This window comes from Leopardus geoffroyi, chromosome C3 (genome assembly GCF_018350155.1).
Source record: "Leopardus geoffroyi isolate Oge1 chromosome C3, O.geoffroyi_Oge1_pat1.0, whole genome shotgun sequence".
Taxonomy (NCBI): domain Eukaryota; kingdom Metazoa; phylum Chordata; class Mammalia; order Carnivora; family Felidae; genus Leopardus; species Leopardus geoffroyi.
The window spans coordinates 109,559,125-109,579,785 of NC_059338.1; the positions used below are offsets into that span (position 1 = coordinate 109,559,125).

At 38.6% G+C, this 20,661-nt stretch overlaps 2 protein-coding genes across 2 annotated transcripts in view; one reads left to right on the forward strand and one right to left on the reverse strand.

Annotated features, from left to right (window-relative positions):
• POP1 (POP1 homolog, ribonuclease P/MRP subunit) overlaps nt 1–3,080 on the reverse strand; it is a 33,085-nt gene extending 30,005 nt beyond the window's left edge. Inside the window, exons 1-3 of the mRNA XM_045454108.1 lie at nt 2,978–3,080; nt 1,883–2,026; nt 29–196 (exon numbers count right to left, since the gene is read on the reverse strand). Of these exons, the coding sequence (XP_045310064.1) occupies nt 29–196; nt 1,883–2,024 (310 nt within the window). The 5' untranslated portion in view covers nt 2,025–2,026; nt 2,978–3,080. The remainder of the gene's footprint in view (nt 1–28; nt 197–1,882; nt 2,027–2,977) is intronic.
• A 96-nt stretch (nt 3,081–3,176) lies between these two features.
• On the forward strand, nt 3,177–16,991 carry RIDA (reactive intermediate imine deaminase A homolog). Its single transcript, XM_045454109.1, has 6 exons — nt 3,177–3,347; nt 11,554–11,659; nt 13,936–13,990; nt 14,239–14,307; nt 15,062–15,117; nt 16,417–16,991. Exons 1-6 carry the CDS (start codon nt 3,283–3,285, stop codon nt 16,477–16,479), a joined length of 414 nt encoding a protein of 137 aa, XP_045310065.1. The 5' UTR covers nt 3,177–3,282; the 3' UTR covers nt 16,480–16,991.
• Nucleotides 16,992–20,661: the final 3,670 nt, after the last annotated feature.

The window sequence follows — 20,661 nt, forward strand, 5'->3', positions numbered from 1 at the left end:
CAAACTTCACTTCTTCACAAACACCTACCAGTTATATACTTGGGAATCTCCTGAGAGGTGCCCTCAGGACCTGCTTTCCATCCTCCCTTTTTTTTAAACATTATTTTGGAGGAAGACTGTTCATTCACATCAGTATCAACTGGGGAATGGTGGATCATTTTGGTATGCCGCGGTCGTGAAGTTCCAGGAAGAAGCTCTAGTTTGTTTTCAAAAAGAAAACAAAAAGAAATATGTCAGCCTTACCAGGAATACAGATTACAGTGGAGAACATCATTTGCTGGGTGGCAATGCTAATTAGGTTTTTAATCCTACAACTACCCAGTAAGGTGGCCATTACTATCTTTCCTTAAAGAGGAGGAAATCTACCTACCTACAATAGGGAGGTGAATTAATTTGACCAAGGTGATAAAGCTAGCAGGCAGCATACTGGCTCATCTTGTCAGCATGACAAATAAACCTTGCATATAAATTATGAGGGAACTTTTCTCCAAACTTTTCTCCAATAAATTATGAGTACAACATAAATTTTAAATCTAAGCTCCCTTCAATATTACAATTTACATGATTTTGTATATTCAGTCTTTTATCGTAATTCTCTGCCACACTCAAGTTGGGAGCCTGTGTTAAATTAAAGAAAAGAAATAAAAGCAAAGTCTATACAAATGTCTGTGCATTGAAACCACAGACTTTAAGACATCAAATCACGGTCTGCAAAGGGAGGGAGAGACTAGCAGAGAATTTTACAGTGTTCCTCTTATTCCCATTATACTGTTAATTATTAAGCCCCTATAAACCATGAAACATGTTACAAGGTTTGTCACTGGGAGATTTAAATGAGGTAAGACCCATTAAGGCTTATGTGGAATGATGGGCATCAACTGTTGAATCTGAAATCTAAATCTTACAAATAGAAGAGTCTAAAACTTACTTCACCAGACCCAATGCACACTATTCTTTAAAGTGTCCCCCAAAAGTTCTTACTCACCTGCTTCCTATCTTCCCAAACTGGCATTTTCTATTGCTACCCAATGAACAACTAACACCTTGATATCACTTTATAAGGTTCTAAAATGAGCACACAAGCTAAATGTATATAAAACACACTATTTCTTTTAGGAAATAAAGAAGTATAATTTAATAATAACTGTTAAGGTAGAAATATATCTGTTCTAAGATACATACAGCCAATTCTTGTCATTTCCAATAGTTATGCTCTATAAAGTCACAATGAACGCTGAATTAGCAAATACTGAACCACTGTTCCAAGAAATATATATATGTATATACGTACACATGTACACATACACATATACATACATATATACACATATATACACACATACATACATATATATATATACATACACATCACATGGATTGTGATCTCAAATCATAAAAACAACTCATCCTAGTAGATTCTGTTTCCCTTATTTTACAACTAGAAAAAAGAGGCTCAGAAGTGTTAAGTGATCTGCCTGAGGCCACCCACAACTAGAACTCAATCCTCAGCTAGAGCAGGGGCTTCCCGAATTATGCCGCACTGGCCCATCAGAGTCTCTCCACTCTCTGGCCATCTCTGTAAGAAAGCTGAACCAAGGTAGCTGGGAACCTCAGCTGAGAATGCCCACATGGGGTGACTCAAATTTTTTCCCTCTCCTCACAAATCCACGAATAACCACCAAAGTACCATGAGTATTAATTTGGGCGTTACAAACAAACTTAACAACTAGGTGAATGGGCAAAACAAAATGTGTGAATAATGAAGGTCAACTGATATGTTTTTAAAAAGTGCAGGTCATTTAACCATTTAAATAATAACTATCAAAAAGAGCTAACATAAGCATTTTGATCCAGAGTGGAGGGAGTACCATGTGTATCTTACCTTGTTTTTGAGCTTGGAAAGATTTCCCACCTCCATTATAGTGCTTTGTACCTCTATCCGCCATGAAGCCAGAGGATAAAGTCACGTTGGTGGGCTGATTTCTCATTTTCTTAGCATGTTTTCTTTCTTTTGCATTAGACATTTCTGGAAAGAAAATAATAAATTTGGTATAGGGAAAGGGAAATTCCATGCAAAAATAAAAAGCATTTAGTAAATAAATATTCGTGTAACTCAAAATTTGATTCTTTGGTAAAATAAATCTTCATTTATTATAGGTGGATTGATGATATCAAAATGCTATCGCGATCTTGACCTACAGCAGAGATTCATCACCAGGGCATCTCTAGGGGAGCCATGAATGGTATTAACACCACAAACCCAATTTAAAAGAAAAAAAAAAAAAAAGTCTATTGATGGAAAAGACCATTATTAGTATATTCCAGATCACACCTAGCAGAGTGCCTTGCACAAAGTGGGGCTCAACATAAATTTGCTCAGTGTACACGTGCATGCATAAATGGAGTGAAGTGTGCCTATAATACATTTATGAACAGAATAAGAAATATTTGGCCAAGTACCACGCCTTCTGACACAGCATGACTATCTGCCAAGAAACCAGCCTATTCCTTTTTGAAAGCAGATCCCAGTCACCAGGGCTCTCACTTCAGATGTGAGGGGGATGCGTGGAGACCTGTAAAGCTAGAAGAGGCACCCGTGAATGGGAACATGGGAGGGGCGTTAGGTGGACGACGACGCCCAGATCTCAGCGTGGTCCCCTGAATGACCCAACTCATTCCTTAGAGTGGTCAGCAGGATAGGGGTGCAAGCCCATTCCCAGAACGGCGTCCGTCGGGCGGGACAATGCGAGGAAATGACCGACGCAGGGGGCTCGAGCACAGGGGCCGTAGGAGGCGCGGGGCCGCAAAGCGGGGCCCAGGCGCAGGCTGCACGGGACGAAGAGGAGGTCAACGGGGTCTGAGCGGAAGAAAACCGGGAGGAAAGCCAGCCCGGTGAGCGGGCGCCGGGCGGGGAACCGCCACGCACACTCCCCCCAAACTCGCGGACCCTGGGGGACAACAGCCCGTCACGACCTACCTGCCAAAGGCTCTCAGGCAGGGCTCCTCGGGTCAGAACGACAAGGCTCTGCAACACTCCCCTCCGTGGAGACGTGTGCGGCAAGCGATCTGCAGGGCGCATGCGCCAGCGCGGCCGTGGCCTCCACGTGGCCGGGAGCCCCGCACAGACTACAACTCCCAGAATGCGGAGCGAACCCCCTCCCCCCGCCCGGGAAACAAGTTACCACCGGGATTCTGCCCTGGGTTGATCAGTCCCGTGAGACGCAAGCCGGGACGGTGTGCAGCATTTCTTTCTTGGAGGGGCAGCAAGTAAAAGGGTTAGCTATGGCATCTTTAATCAGAAAGGTGATCAGCACTGCGAAAGCTCCAGGGGCCATCGGTCCCTACAGGTAACGACGCGGGCGGGTGCGCGGATGGACTCTGGGCTTGTGGGGTCGGGGATCCGAGGTTGGAATAACTCTGGGTCAGACCTGGAGCGGGCTTCGACCTTCATCGGGTCCAACCTCCTCGAACACGCTGAACCCGGGAAACTGAACCCGGAAAAGGGGTTAACATACTCTTTCCAGTGGGAGCCCCACTGGCAACAGGAGCTTGTGTTCCCTGGGACTCTGCCCGGACCTGGAGGCCACAGAGTTCTGCCTGCCAAGTAGTCAGTTTTTTTAATTTTTGGACTTTTTTTTGTTTGTAACCATTTTATCCAGATATACTTCACATGCCCATAAAATTCACCCCCTTAAAGTGTGCAAGTCAGTGTTGTTGTTGTCGTTATTGTTTTTATTATACTCACAAAATACTCACTACTACATAATTTCAGAATATGTTAATCACCTCCAAAAGAAACCGCATACCCATTAGCAGTGACTCCCTATTCTTTCCTGCTAACCCCTGGCAACCACTAATTTACTTTCAGTTTCTGTGGATTTGCCTGTTCTGGACTTCTGTAAATGGAATCGTACGATATGTGGTCCTTTGTGACTGACTTCTTTCACTTCGTATAATGTTTGGTCTAACCCTCTCTTAATTCAAAGGAATAAATCCCATGAACAGATGTGAGTGTCTCTCTGGAGAGCTGAATTTTTTTGACAGAGACGCTTAGAAAATCGCTGCTCATCTACCTAAGACACTGATATTTACAACCCAAAGAGAAATGCAGTGGGATGTGTATAAATTAGTTGCCCATGCTTATTTCCCACTAATAAAAACAGCACAACGAAAATCATTTGCTAAGATTGCCCTGACATGCTCTAGCTAAATGTGTATATACTGGCCAGAAAGTCTACACTGTGTACATGTACTCCCACTTGTCAGAAGTGCTGTTAATATAAAAAATTTAATTGCTTTTTTTTTAAAGTTTATATATTTATTTTGAGAGAAAGAGAGAGAAGAGAGAATCCCAGGCTGATAGCGCAGAGCCCGGCGTGGGGCTCATTCCCACAAACCTCAAGGTTATGACCTGAGCCGAAATCAAGAGTCTGATGCTTAATCAACTGAGCCACCCAGAAGTTTCTAAATTACTTTTTTTAAAAAACTGTATTTTCTGAAAATGTCTCAGCTTTAAAACTATTAAATCTCATCCTATGCATTCTTGGAGACTTTTTGACTCTAATTTTTGTTACTTTAAATACTTCATAAAGTATACCACGTAACCCTTTCCCCATTTTTCCTTTTAAAAATGTAGTATCTGGGGCGCCTGGGTGGCGCAGTCGGTTAAGCGTCCGACTTCAGCCAGGTCACGATCTCCCGGTCCGTGAGTTCCAGCCCCGTGTCGGGCTCTGGGCTGATGGCTCAGAGCCTGGAGCCTGCTTCCAATTCTGTGTCTCCCTCTCTCTCTGCCCCTCCCCCGTTCATGCTCTGTCTCTCTCTGTCTCAAAAATGAATAAAACATTAAAAAAAAATTAAAAAAATAAAAATGTAGTATCTGATCACGGTTAAAAGAATCACAGATGGAAAACTTCTACAACTGAACCACTTGGACTATGATATAATACATGTATTGAGTACCTACCCTATGTCAAGCACAGCAGAGGATGCAAAAAATGTAAAAGAATCAATCCAGTGTGAAAGACATTCACACACGTAGGGGAGAGAAAAGGAAACATTTTCATTTAGTGCATGCTGCATGGCGGCCACTGTGACAACCACCTTCTTCTCTGAGTCCCATCCTCATTTTATAAAAAAAAAAAAAAAAACAAAAACCTGTGTCCGAGGTCAGACAGTCCGTAAGTGGCAGAACTGGATTTGAACAAGCCCAAGCTCCGTCCTCTAAACCACACTGCCATGAGAAATAGCACTCCTAGGTGGCAGAACAATAATTACGATAGCAGGGTTAGAAATAAGTGCAGTGGGAATAAGGAGTCATGGGGGCAGGGATGGCAAAAAAAAGGAGAAGAAAGAAATTGCTGGTAACTGGGGACAGAGGAAGAGAAAGATTTAAGAGGACTCCTGCGACAGGTGGTCCTTGAGCTGGGTTTTGAAGGGTAGGTTTGCCATTTGTATAGTACTGTTGTAAAGTGATTTTTAAATTACTTTATTAAGAACTTCAGCAGAAAGTCGTTGGGCGAAGTTCATTCCAGATCGAGGGAATGACTTGAGGCATAGTGGTGGAAGAATACATGGCATATTTTTTGGAGGAAGTTTTAGTAATCCAACTACGACTTTTACTCTTTTTCTTTTCCATTTGCCAAATCTGTGTACCACCTATATCATAATTTACTTAACACTTTTATTTAAGAGGGCTCACTTTAACACCTTTAAAAAGGAAACTTTACAACAGTACTCTAAAAAGAAAACAACCCAAGGAAGGTAACAGTAAAAAAAAAAAAAAATAAGCTCAAATAAGTAAAAAGCGTAATTCTGGGAAGCTGCCGCAGTTGGCTCAGAACCTAAGACTGCTCTCTCTGTTAAAAGTGATAAATTTCAGGGGCGCCTGGGTAGCTCAGTTGGTTAAGTGGCAGACTTCAGGTCAGGTCATGATCTCGCGGTCTGTGGGTTCAAGCACCGTGTTGGGCTCTGGGCTGACAGCTCAGAGCCTGCTTTGGTTCTCTGTCTCCTTCTCTATCTGCCCTTCCCCTGCTCATGCTCTCTCTCTCTTTCTCTCTCTCAAAAATAAATAAACTTAAAAAAAAAAAGTGATAAATTTCAGGGCACCTGGGTAGCTCAGTAGATTAAGTGTTGGGCGTTTTGTTTTGTTTTGTTTTGTTTTGTTTTGTTTTTTAGAGAGGGAGAGCTCAAGCTGGATGGGGGCAATGCAGAGAGGGCAGAGGGGGAGAGAATCTTTAAGCAGGCGCCCACAGCCTGACACAGGGCTTGATCCTTTGACCTTGAGATCATGACCTGAGCCAAAAACAAGCATCCAATGCTCAATCAGCTGAGTCACCCAGGTGCCCCAAGCATCTGAGTCTTGGTCTCAGCTCAGGTCTTGATCTCAGGATCATGAGATCAAGCCCCACATTGGGCTCTATACTGGGCATGAAGCCTACTTTAAAAAAAGAGAAAAAAAGTGATAAGATTTTTCCCCCTAAAAATGGTATTTTTTCTTTCATATAATTAGAGGATTGATGTCATAATTGCTAACATTTAAAGATGTTCACTCAGCACAAAGCACTCTTCTAGGTGCTTTAGGTGCACAGTTATTATTACAGTACTCATTTTTCGGGTGAAGAAATTGATCTACTTGTGGTTAAATAATATGCCCAAGGTTGACCACTAGGATGGGATATGACAGAATTTGAACTTAGTCAAGCTCTAGAGCTCAATCTTCATCATTTAGTTTGCTATCTCCTGCTATGGAATTACTGAAAGAAAATTGAAAAGGGAATCATTTCCTTACTGTGATTCAGTGTTTGTATATGACCTACACTTTGGGAAACACAGGTTCAGAGTTGGACCTTGAATCTAAATTTTTGTTTTGCTTCTTGCTAAAAATTAGCTTTTAGCAAGGTCTGGACTATGATCATTTTCAGTGCTAAACTGAAGAGTATAAACTTTATTTTGTATGCGTTGAGGAGCATTCAAATGTTTTTGTAGAGGAAATGACATGATCAGATTTCTTTTTTTTTTTAATGTTTCTATGTATTTTGAGAGAGAAAGAGAACACACGCTAGTGGGGGAGGGGTAGAGAGAGTCCCAAGCAGGCTCCAGATTGTCAGCGCAGAGCCCAACGTGGGGCTTGAACACACAAACCATGAGATCATGACCTGAGCTAAAATCAAGAGTCAGACGCTTAACTGACTGAGCCACCCAGGTGCCCCCGGTCAGATTTCTTTTAAGAGGAAAAATTATTTGGAGAAGACATTAAAGATAGTTATGGGGGTATTACAATAAAAGTAAAAATCAGCAATCTTTTTCCTCCTCTGCTCTGGATCGTTCTTCCTCAATCACCCAGTGGTTTTACTTCAGAACAAAATCAACACTTAACCAGACAAAGTGATTATAGAGCCTGGAGCACACACCTTCCTCAAGTGTGTACGTTGTTTAAGAAAGCAAGCAGGGCAGTAATATGCTGGTTGACTTTATAGAGCTGCAAGAAAAAAGAAGGGAAATTTAATATACCAGTATGATGACAGAAAAAACATCAACCAGCTCACTGTGTGGAGACTTCCCAGGACATAGTGTCCTTAATGCTCTTTTGTATCTAGAGATCATACAAGGCCACTAAAAATGGTGCTAATTTTCAATATTTTATCTTGAAGAAAACCACACTCCCAAGTAACTAGCTATATTCTGATAAAGTTAATTAGACATGTTTTAAGAACCATTTGAAAACAAATTTGTGTGCATTTGAGTTTGAGTTTTTATGAGCACAGTTGTTGAAAATTCCAGGTCTTCTCTAGGAAGAATTCAAATGTGTTGAACTTTCAATCCTTGGCATTGTGATGGATGGGGTGTTGTCACCAATTCACTAATCAGCTGAGCACATTTCAGAAGTTACCAGGACAGAACCTTGAGAGATTTCAACATCACATTGCATTGCTTTCCATTTTGTTAGCACACTATCCAAATAGTCATGACATTTGGAAGCGATAGTCCATGTGGCATAGATTACAATACATTACAATTACAATGAGAATTCTTACTAAGATTCTTTTGAAAGTGTTATTATCCTTTTAGTTGGCAGTAGAACGATACACTTAAATGTTCTGGAATCCTAATGACTTGTCTGTGGATAGTAGGTTTCTTATTCTCAGGAAGAGCTAACTAGCTAATTATCTTTGTGAACATCTCTTCACTAATCTATAAGCGATAATTCACATAGCTCAAATAGTCTTCGAGGTCTGTTAGTTTTCTGAGAATAAATGAATTCCTTTTTACTATCCTAAATTTTTACTTTTTTTGTTTGCTTTATGTTTATTTTTGAGAGAGACACACACAGAGCACAAGTGGTGGGGAGGGACAGAGAGAGGGAAATACAGAATCTGAAGCAGGCTCCAGGCTCTGAGCTCTTACCACACAGAGCTCGACGCAGGGCTCGAACTCACAAACTGTGAGATCATGACATGAGCCCAAGTTGGACGCCCAACTGACTGAGCCACCCAGGCGCCCCAATAAATTTTTTGACCAATGGTAATGCAAATGGGCTTAAACTATATTTCAAATATAGGGAAAGTTAAAATTACTTTGCAAAGGGCCTAAGGTAGCCTAATTCTACACAGGACAGTTAATAGAAACCTTGTTAGTTGATGATACTTTTCAACCTGAAGAAAGCTTACACATTAACCTACTCCATAGTTACCTGTTTCTGGGCCAGGGTGAATAGTTATCTATTATGGCCCAGATAGTTGAGAAGAATTTCTAGACTTTCTAAATCCTATTAACCAAGTTTAAATCTACCCTCTTTCGCTCTCCAAGCCCACACAATAAGCCAGTGGGTCCTGCTAAAAAGATACTTTACTGACAGCCAAAGTCATTTAAGCTAGTAAGTGGTTAGAGAGCAAAACATGAACAAGAAGTTATTGTGTGCCCACTAGTGCAAAGAATCACCTAGGCACAGCTGGAGACAGTAAGACACAGCTCCTGCCTTCAAGGGGTTTACAGTCAGTCTGGCATACCCCAGAAACAGGATAAGAACAGAACTAGTTATACTATAAGACAAGATCCTGCTCATGGTATAAGAATGGCTCCTCTGAGGTTCAGATGAAAGAAAGGCTTAGTACTTGCCCAGGGAAAGTGTGTGTGTGTGTGTGTGTGTGTGTGTGTGTGTGTGTGTGTGAGATACGGTTTTCAGTGTAGTTTTGTTTACAGTAGCAAAATATTGGAATCAAGGGGTGCCCAGGTGGTTCAGTCGATTGAGTGTTGAACACTTGATTTCAGCTCAGGTCATGATGTCACCGTTCGTTAGATCAAGCCCCTCATCATGCTCCATACTACCAGTGCGGAACCTGCTTGGGATTCTCTCTCTCCTTCTCTCTCTCTGTCCCATCCCTGCTTGCGATCTTTCTCTGTGTCTCTAAATAAATAAATAAATACATTTTTAAAATATATTGGAAACGATGGTAACTAGTAAAGCATGTCCAAACAATAAAATACTATGCAGCTGTTAAAAGAATAAGGATGCATTCTGCATATAGTTATAGAAAGATTGCAATATACCATTGAGTGAAAAAAGCAAAATGTAGAAGAGCTTTTAGTATGCCATATGTTATATAAACAGGGTGAAGATATATTTCATTTTTACTCATATATGCATGCAGAAACTTTGGAAGAATACGTAAAGGAGAGCATTCGTTATCTGTAGGGGCTGGAAACCGGGCAGGAGGAGGATAAGGAGAGAAAGGAGGAGATTTTTCACTGAGATTCTTTGTATTTCTAGATTTTTGATCCATGTGAATGTTCTCTTATTCAAAAAATTATTAAGAAAAGAATTATAGGGGTGCCTGGCTGGCTCAGTCAGTAGAGCATGCAACTCTTGATCTCAGGATTATGAATTCAATACCACATTTGGTGTAGAGCTTACATAAATAAATAAATAAATAAATAAATAAATAAATAAATAAGTATATACATACATGCTATATTTTAAATCATAAAGAGAAAAGTTATGGTCAGGGAAAATCAGGGGAAACGAAGATTAGAAATGAGAATGTAATATTAGAAATGTAACATTGGAAATGAGAAGATGCTCTTTCTAAATAAACATGGAAATGATAAAACAAATTTTACTTCTAAATTTAAATTGATACTAAGTTTTCTTTATCAGGATTTTAAAAATGGTGGTACTTAATGCCACTGAATTGTGTACCTAAAGATGGTTAAAATGATAAATTTTATCTTATATATGTATATATATATATTTTTTACCACAATTAAAAAGAGAAACAACAGAGGTGTGTTTTCTTTATCCAAAAACTAATACATTTTTTTAAGTTGATTTGTTTGACTCTTTTTCAGGTCTCAGCATGGCTTATTCTGTTTCTTGTGATTGTACCCTAATTCTGAAATTTAGTATCCTCATTACAAAACAAGCCTTTTCCAAAAACAAGCACTTTATAGAAATAAAGTGTTCCCATCATAGGTGGATCCTTAATTAACACTTCAAGAAGCAGTAATGAATCTTGTCCGAAAATAACTACTTCTTTTCTAGCAGTGCTCTTGGCATTGCATTTTTGTTGTTACTGTCTTGCAGTTCTGTTGAGGTGTAAGTTACATTAAAGTTCACCCATTTTAAGTTTAGAGTTCCATGGGTTTTGGTAAATTCTTAGAGCCATGCATTTGCTACCACAGTCAAGTTTTAGCACATTTCCATCACCCCCCAAAAATTCCCTCATACCCATTTGTGGTCAGTCCCCACTGTCCCCAGGAAGTCACTAATCTACTTTCTGCTGTTATACTTTCTCTTCTAGAATTTCATATAAGTGGAATCAAATAATATGTAGTCTTTAGTTGGATCTATCAGTGGATGTTTATTTTTTGTTTTTCCTTTTTGCTATCATAAATAATGCTGTTCTGAACAGTCATGTGAAGTCTTTGGACATATATTTTCCTTTCTTTTTGGTAGCTGCCTAAGAAAGAAATCGCTGGGGTTGTATATTAAGTATATGTTTAAGTTTTTAAGAAACTTGCCAAACTATTTTCCAAAGCATCTGGACTATTTTTGCACTCCTGCCAATGGGGTACATATTACAGGATTCTGGTCACTTCACATCCTCACCAATCCTTACTGTTATCAGTGACATCTTATTGGGTGTAATGGTATCTAGTGAGGTTTTGCTTTACATTTTTCTAATCAGTAATAATGTTGAGCATCTTTTATGTACTCCCTAGCTCTTCATATGTCTTCTTTTATGAAATATCTGCTCAAATCACTTGCCCATATTTTATTGGGTTGTTTATGTTACTGAGCTATACGAGTTCTTTATATATTCTGGGGACAAGTTCTTTGTTAGATATATGTTTTGCAAATAGTTTCTCCCAATCTGTGACTTGTGTTTCCATTTTCTTAAAGATCTCTTTCAAAAAGCAAAAGGTTTTCATTTTAATGAAGTCCTATTATTCTTTTATTTTACATTTTGTGCTTTTTGTGTCCTAGCAGAGAAATCTTTTAGCATTGAATTTTGTGCTTTATATTTTATATACATACTGTATTTCTGTTTATTGCAGTCAGGCTGTGTTAGTCGACAGGACCATTTACATTTCAGGACAGATAGGCATGGACCCTGCAAGTGGACAGCTCGTGCCAGGAGGGGTGGCAGAGGAAGCCAAACAAGTAAGTCATTTTTTCACACTTGAAGTTCCCTTCTTTATTGCTTTTTAATACTGAAAGTATTAAGAATCCATTTGGCTGATTTTTTATAGAGGTTATCAGATAAATGCTTTTAAAGTTACTTATTGATTGATTTAAGACAGTTTTATATCAGCAGAAAGTCCAAACTTTGAGGAATCATTTAACAACAACAAAAAAGTCTACCTTCCAAGGGTGACTTCAAACCTGAATGTTTGGATAGTCACTAAACTGCAGTAATTATTTTATAGTATGTACATATATCAAATCATCATATTACATACCTAAAACTGATGCAATATTGTATGTCAGCTCTCTCAATAAAATTACTTAAATCTCAATTAAATTATTGAAATCAGATAGCATCTTGCCACTTCCACACGGATTGGGAAATTTTTTATCAGGGCCACTTAGCTGCAAAAAAAAAAAAAAACCCACAGAAGTAACAGTCAACATTTGTTAGTAAGAGAGAACTATCAAAGATTATGTGCAGGGGTACCTGGGTGGCTCAGTCGGTTAAGCGGCCGACTTCGGCTCAGGTCATGATCTCGCGGTCCGTGAGTTCGAGCCCCGCGTCGGGCTCTGTGCTGACAGCTCAGAGACTGGAGCCTATTTCAGATTCTGTGTCTCCCTCTCTCTGACCCTCCCCCATTCATGCTCTGTCTCTCTCTGTCTCAAAAATAAATAAACGTTAAAAAAAATAAATTAAAAAAAAAAGATTAGGTGCAATATGTGTCTTTTAAAATAAGAATGAGGAGGGGGCGCCTGGGTGGCTTGGTCAGTTAAGCGTCTGACTTCGGCTCAGGTCATGATCTCACTGGCCGTGAGTTCGAGCCCCACGTCGGGCTCTGCGCTGACAGCTCAGAGCCTGGAGCCTGTTTCAGATTCTGTGTCTCCCTCTCTCTCTGCCCCTCCCCTGTTCGTGCTCTGTCTCTCTCTGTCTCAAAAATAAATAAACGTTTAAAAAAAATTTTTTTTAAATAAGAATGAGTATAATTCTGATCCAATAAATATAATTAAATTATAATTTTATGCATTCACTGAGTCATTTATAATATCCAAAGATAGAAAACAATCTAAATGTCCATCCGTAAGGAACTAATGAAATAAATCATGCTAGTTCCATACAACTAAATTAATGTGGAAAAATCTCCCAACATAAATTGTTAGGTGATAGAATAAAACAGAGATGCAAAACAGCTTTGCACAATATGCTACCATCTGTGTGTGTGTGTGTGTGAGGGTGTGTGGGGGTGCGAGTGGTGCGCATTTATGCTGGTGTAAGCATTGACTGTCTCTTCAAGGATATACAAGAAGCTGGGGAAGAAGGAAGTAAGGGTAGGAGACATCTTTTCACTGTATATGGCTTTTTTATAGCTGTTGAATTTTTTTTGCCATATCTATATATTACCTATTTAGAAGACTTTTTTTTTTTTTTTAAATAAAAATATCAGGGTGCCCGGGTGTCTCAGTCGGTTAAGCACCTGACTCTTGGTTTCAGCTCAGGTCGTGATCTTACAATCGTGAGATTGAGCCCTGCGTCGGACTCCACACTGAGCATGGAGCCTGATTAAAATTCTCTTTCTATCTCTCTCTCTTCCTCCTCCCTCTGCCCCTCCCCCACATGCATGTGTATACTCTCTCTCAATTCAAAAAAAAGAAGAAAAAAATAAATAAAAATATCAAATATTATAATGTGCCCAGTAAACTAAAGAGGAATAATGAATTGAAAAAATTGTACATTAAGGAATGAGTGAAAAACTGATGTTTTTTCAAAGGCCAGAGTGTCAAGCATATACATAATTTACTGATACTGTTTTTTGAGAAAAAGATAGAACTCTTTAAAATCAATTATTGCTTTAAAAGGAAACATGTTTTGATGCTCACTAGCTCTTATTTACCCTCAAAGCAATACAGAGTTCAGAACTCCAGAAGCTGTCTCTTTGAGTTTAGTGGACACTGGCTGAGAACTTTGCACCCCCTAGCACTGAAGAAGAGACTTCAGTCCAGTCTTTCTACTCACAAAAGGAGACAAGGTCTCACTATATGTCAGAAAGATTCATTCCATTACAGGAAAGCCAAGAAGCAATTCCCTTGTATAGAGGTGGCCTAGAAGGAGTAGAATTTCCTAGAACGGGAGGATTTTTCTGCAACATAAGCTATTTAAGGAGATATTAGTAAAAGTTGATTAATTGAATTGAAATAAAGCTTTAATGTAACATCCATCCAGTGCCTTAGGTCTTTCTTGCCTTGCTTCATAGGCTCTTACAAACATGGGTGAAATTCTGAAAGCTGCAGGCTGTGACTTCACTAACGGTGAGCAACTCGATATTCCTTCACATTTGTTTGATACCTGTTTGATTCCTTCACATTTGTGTTTGATAACTCTTTTTGAAGAATATGGAGCATCCAGTAATATGCCATGCCATATCTTGGTTGCTTTTGAAAGTTGTTTTAATTTCAGTCCCATTTTAATCAATTCAGTCGCAGAACCATGTTTTGCTAAGTAATATTTTGAGTGAGACCAAATAGCTAAACCTAATAACGATGTATGTATCTTTTAGTGGTAAAAACAACTGTTTTGCTGGCTGACATAAATGACTTCAACACCGTCAATGAAGTCTACAAACAGTGTAAGTAATTTGGCTTCATTACTGTATTCCATTTTAAGAGAAATGAGTGTATTAACCTTAATGATTGTCCATTATGAATTAAGAGTGATAGGAGATGCTAAAGAAATGGCCATAGATCCTGTCCTAAAAGAATTGTCTGATTGGAAACATACGGTGTGCCCCCATGAAAAAGATCCAAGATATTTCTGTGGGATTCCCTAGAATAATATACTACAGTCTTATAAATTCATTTTCCTAAAGCTTAATATTGATACACTCTTCTCAGGCTTTTAAGCCCTCCTAATAATAACACATAAATTGTATTTTTTAGTGCTGTGATATGACCTCACCACCATTCTCTGTTCTGGCTCTCAGAATCCTTAGCTGGTTAATTAGTTAATGGTTTTATGCCTTGGTTTCTTCATATGCAAAATGGGGATAAAACTTTATAGGGTTGTTTGAATGCTTAAATGAGTTCATATCACATAAGTATCACTTTAAAAATAAAACCCTATTCATATCAAACAAGATCAAAGTCTCAAAGTATGTGAATATTTTCCTTTTTCCCAGAAAGCGAAGACATCTTTAAAAGTATTCACTGTCATAGGAATCCTATGGCAAAATATTTTATCAAACTAATATGAATGTTAGCTTCTTTTTTTTCAGTGTTGCTTGTATCTAAGCACTAATAGATCTATGAAGCACTTACCAGATTCTTGATTGTGCCGTCACAATACAGTGTCCGAAAACTAAAATGAAATTCTTTTAAATTTAGATTTTAAGAGCAGTTTTCCTGCAAGAGCTGCTTACCAGGTTGCTGCTTTACCCAGAGTAAGTACACTTTAAAATGGCTAATGTACACAATTTTAAATGCCTACATTGTTTTCTGAATATAACAAACTAAGCAATTTTGCAGGAAATTTTTAAAAGAAATAATCTGTTTTCCAGGATCTTTTTTTTTTTTTTTTTTTTTTTTTTATTTACCTTAGAGAGAGAGAGACAGAGCACAAGCCGGGGAGGGGTAGAGAGAAAGGGAGACCCAGAATCCGAAGCAGGCTCCAGGCTCTGAGCTGTCAGCATAGAGCCCAGCGCAGGGCTTAAACTCACGAGTAGTGACATCATGACTTGAGCCAAAGTCAGATGCCCCACCAACTGAGCCATTCAGGCACCCCTCTGGTTTCCAGGATCTTAAAGACTAAAAGGAAATACCCAATATTATATGTACAAGGAAAAAAAATTAAGAAACTTAAGAATTTTTTTTAATTTATTAATTTTTGAGAGAGAGAAAGGGAGCACAAGCCGGGGAGGGGCAGAGAGAGAGAGAGGAGACAGAGAATCCCAAGCAGGCTCCAGGCTGTCAGCACAGAGCCTGATGCAGGGCTTAGACTCACAAACTTCGAGATCATGAGCTGAGCTGAAATCAAGAGTCTGACACTTAACAGACTGAGCCACCTAGATGCCCCAAGAAACTTGAGAAATTTTTAAAAGTTGTCTTAAAAATTAAGAAAATTAAAAATTAAGGCCACACATAGACCTTCTATTAGAAAAAGAATCTCAAAACCAGTGGCTCACGTATTTTCTCACCATTCCTAATTTGGTATTCGAGCCTAATCAGAAGCTCTTAGTGGCACGGTATTCCTGCCTACAAAGAAGCAGCCCCTACTGGCTTCCACTTGTAATTGTGAGTGGTATTTTTTATTGTTTTAATTGGCTGTTACTGGAATGCTCAGTATCATCAAACTGAATTAAGGTATTGGGTATAGTAGAATGAGCTCTGAACTTGGAATCAGAAGGCATGGGTTTGAACCTCTGCCACTTAGCTCTGTGTCCTGGGACAGGCTGAATAACCTCTCCAGGCTTCGGCATATCATTCTCTGGACTGAGGAGAGAACACTGTCTGATATAGCTGCAGTGAGAATCCTATGTGCTAATGCTTATGGACGTGTTCGGCACGGGAGCCTGGCCTGTGGTAGGTTCCCAGGGAACGCCTGCTCGTCCTTTCTTTCTTTGAGAAATTTAATGTTAAAAACGCCCTATTGCTGTTAGTTGCATATGTTTTTAGTAGGTATTGCACAGCTCTCTTAATTTGTAAAAAATTACCTAAATGTTGCTTCCTTATTTTCCCTGCAGGGAAGCCGTGTGGAGATTGAAGCAGTGGCTGTCCAAGGACCTCTCACAACGGCGTCGCTATAAGCGGGGCCGGCATTATTCAGTCTGGAATCTCAATAATGTTTTTAAATTAACATCTTAATTTTTACAGTTGACGTTGGAAAGTGTATGATTGACTAAAACATTGGAAGTCACTATGGAAATACCATATAATAAGGGGAATTGAGTGTGAACTGAAGATTGGATGACAACTCCCGTTACTGGTGTTATAAACCACACGCATACTCATGACTGGATGTGGGAAAAAAAACGTGCATTCCATACTTCCTCAAATAAATGAAAGTAAAGGGAAATAACATGTAGGAGAGAGAGGTTGCTATTCCTGATAAATAATAAAAGCACACCTAATTCAATTAAAGCCTATTAATTTAATGATGTGAAATATTGAATTCTCACGTCAGCTGTATAACTCTGCTTTCACTTGAGTAAAATTAAAGTACTGAAGTTTGAATGATAGAGGTGAAGGGGAAGAGAGTGGACCACAATTTTCATAGATAATATTTTTCTAATGGAAATAAACAGACATGCAGATTTTCCTTGGTGTGATCTGTTCACTTATTTTTTGACAGTTTAATTTATACATTAAAGCACTTACCTAAAGGTGGGGGGAACCATGAAGTTAAAACTCCCAACTATTTTTTTCTCAAAATTTATTTCTGACTTTCTGCACGTTTACACTGTTGTAATCAGGCTGTGTATAACTATTTTGTGTTTGATTCATTAAAGTCTTTTAATTTAGACGAGTACTACATGAATACTTCCTTGCTGTAGAATAAATTCCAACACAGAAGTGTATAGATTAAAAAGAAGTACCCAGGGGCACCTGGGTGGCTCAGTTGAGTGTCTGACTCTGGATTTTGGCTCAGGTCGTGATCCCACAATTGGTGGGATTGAGCCACCAGCACAGAGCCTGCTTGAGATTCTCTCTTTCCCTCTCTCTCTGCCCCACCCCTGCTCACGAACATGCATGCGCTCTCTCTCTCTCTCAAAATAAATAAATAAACTTTCTAAAAAAGTAAAAGTACCCTTCACTCACTGTCTATCCCACTTACCTCCCCAAAGAGAACCACTGCTAAGAGTTTTCACTATAACCAGCAGACCATTTTCTTTACATACTTGATCATCCAGTTTGGTTTCCACTTGTTTACGTAAGTGGCACTTTATGTGTTATTCTCAGATTGCTGTCTTCTGTCTTGAAGATCTTCCATATACATAGGTATATGTCTACCTCATTTTTTAAAACTGTCAGAGAGTGTTCTTTTGTGAGAACATGCCTTAGGCGATTTAACCCTTCCTCCAAACAGTTCTGTGTTTTCCAGATGATCATATTACAGCAAGGCTGCCATAACACTCTTAAACGTACACATACCATTCTTAAGTATACAAAATCTTGTTAGAGCATCTAAGAAGAGCACAGACTTTGGAGTAATTCCATTGGGGTTCTAGGCCCACATCTACCACTTAGTCACACGACCTTCAGCTAGTTATTTAACCTCTTAAAGCCTCAGTCTCCTGAGACATAATTGCACCTCTCAAAGGGATGTCATTAGGATGAAATAAAATAATGAATACGAAAAATTACTTTGCAGAGTTTAACACACAACAAAGGCTCAAAAAGGCCACCTCTATTTACCAGTATTAACAATTATTAATCGTATGGAATAACACGCTAGATGCAAATGTTTCTGCAATTTAAATGACTAAATTTATTAGCAAATAAGTATGACAACTCTTCAAGTAGGCAAGTTTGGGAGTATGGCAGAGTAAATTGATAAGATTAGGCACTGAAAATTATTTTGGACACTTTTACATGAAGCATTATAGTTTAGTGGTTAAAGACATGTGCTCTAGAGCCAAACTACCTGAGTTCAAATCCTGGTCCACCATTTATAAGCTTTGTAACTTTGGGCAAGTCATTTCAGATCTCTGGTCTATTCTGTAAAGTGGCGCTGATTCATCTATAAAATGGGGATATTAGTAGGACCTACCTTATAAAGTTATAAGGATTAAATAAATTAATATATATAAAGCATTTAGAATAATGCCTGGCACATAGCTATGATGATGATGATAATCCTAGAAGCCTTCCCATTATTTGGCAATAAAAAGAAATGAGCTGTCAAGCCATAAAAAAGCATAAGCATTTACTTAAATGCATGTTGCTAAGTGAAAGAAGTCCATCTGAAGAGGCTGTACGTAGCATGATTCCAATTATAGGACATTCTAGAAAAGGCGAACTAGGCACCCCTTCTTCTTTTTTTTTTTTTTAGATCAGTCTTGCCCAGGAATTTATCAGCTTTCCTAACCTTTTTACAGAATCATTTTGGGGGCTTTCTTGATCCTTTCTATTGTATCTTCTTATTATAATTAATTTCTGCTCTTATATTTAATATTTTCTCCAGCTCTTTTATAAAACATCTCTTTCTACTTTTAATGTCAAGACTCTTCTTGGTAAATGACAGAAACACAACTCAAACTAGTATAAGTGGAAAAAAAGAAATTCTTAGACTCGTGTAGCAGAGAAGTCCAGAGTACAGCTGGCTTTATTTACCCATCTACACACCAAAAACTTCCTGGCTCCACCTGTCTCTTAGAGGAAGTAGCTGCAGGCCCAGACACACAGACCACCAAGGTCCTAACTCCAGCATTAAGGCATCATTTCCTGGTATCTCTGGCAAGTGTCCCAGAGAAGCTTCTGATTGGTCCAGCTCAGATTAGGGGCCCATTCTTAAACCAATCACTGTAGCCAGGAAATTAGAGACACAAGCCAGACTGGGTCTAAGGGGCATAATTATAAATAGGTCATGGCTTCAATTCAAACCCTAGAATGAAAAAGCTGGAAATAAAATGCTGCTACCCAAGTTAATTAACTTGTTAGTGGCTGGGTTGGGATTTTGAGTCTTCTTTTCATACTGAAAGAGAATCACCAGATTTTGTTAAAGGTGAAAAGGAACATTTATTTCAAGTTCATCTTTCAAACATACAGAAATAGCAATCTTTTTGAAATGTGCAACCACTAAATGATCATGAGATGTCTAAAAAGATATTTCCCTGCTATTGTCAAATTCCTTACCTTTCACAGAGGGTGTAATTTAAAGAATACTTTTCCTTCTGAAGGACACAAAGAGCCAAAAGTAATTTTGTATGTTTCTGTAATAAAAAGTTGTTTCAGATAAAAAATACACCACAAAACATTTTCAAACACTTTATTAGTTCTAATAACATATTCAATCAAAATTGTAAATATTGAACCAGCAGTACAAAATAATTATTTAAAAAATTGGCCACATTTTCCCCTACAGCCAGTTATATTCAGTTCTGAGGAAACCATCAAGATTATGTAAAATTAAAGAGCATTGATCATCAAGAAATATTTGAGTGCCAAATTTATACTAGGCTCAGTAGGGCACCATCCCTGCCCTCTGAAGAGCTTACAGTCTTTAACATTTGGCTAGCAGTTAGTATTAAAAATAATTCTAAATAAAATATTAAGTTTCAGTTTTTTTCCCTAAGATACCAAAAAAAGTATTTATCATAAATTGTGGCCAGCTAAGTGCTAACATACTGGGGCATAGCTTCTCTCTATATAGCACTAATTAGTATTTACTAACATAGCACATATTTATTATTGGAACATTCTCTAAAACCTATTATCCCCAGTAGATTCCAATGAGGAAAATCTGGAAATGCTGCACTCAACCCTTCAATAGACTTAAAGTTCTATCCATAGCTGAGCTTAGCTAACTTTGTATTCCAATACTGAAGAAAAAGAAGAACCCCTCATATACATCAACGTGATTTTTGACCAATTATGTGTAATATTTAGATTTCATCTTTTAAGGTTTATATTATCTGAAGTTTCTACCGTGAACATGTACTCATTTCACACTAAGAAAAAAGTGATTATTTCATAGTAAATCTTTCCTTGCAATTATTACCTAAATAATCATTGTGTCACATTCAAATACTTAGGCAATACCAGTGTTACTTTTGCCAAAAACACTTTTTAAACAAAACTCTGATACCCGGAAAACATGAAATAAATCCGTACTGACCCACTAAAGAAGAAATATCTGTAATTGAAATAAACTACTTGTCTGTCCCCTCACAGAACTGCTATGAGTGTGGTGATGGTTAGAAAGTCACCTGTGGACCTTGTGACTTCCTAGTTGGTGCTGGGGCTGAACTCTTGCCAACCCAAAGGCA

What these genes read in the sequence shown, in the direction of transcription:
- RIDA (XM_045454109.1), top strand. Translation starts at nt 3,283, where the DNA reads ATGGCATCTTTAATCAGAAAGGTGATCAGCACTGCGAAAGCTCCAGGG. An exon ending in TGGCAGAGGAAGCCAAACAA is followed by an intron (nt 11,660 to 13,935) that starts GTAAGTCATTTT and finishes CTTGCTTCATAG; the next exon opens with GCTCTTACAAACATGGGTGA. An exon ending in AGGTTGCTGCTTTACCCAGA is followed by an intron (nt 15,118 to 16,416) that starts GTAAGTACACTT and finishes TTTTCCCTGCAG; the next exon opens with GGAAGCCGTGTGGAGATTGA.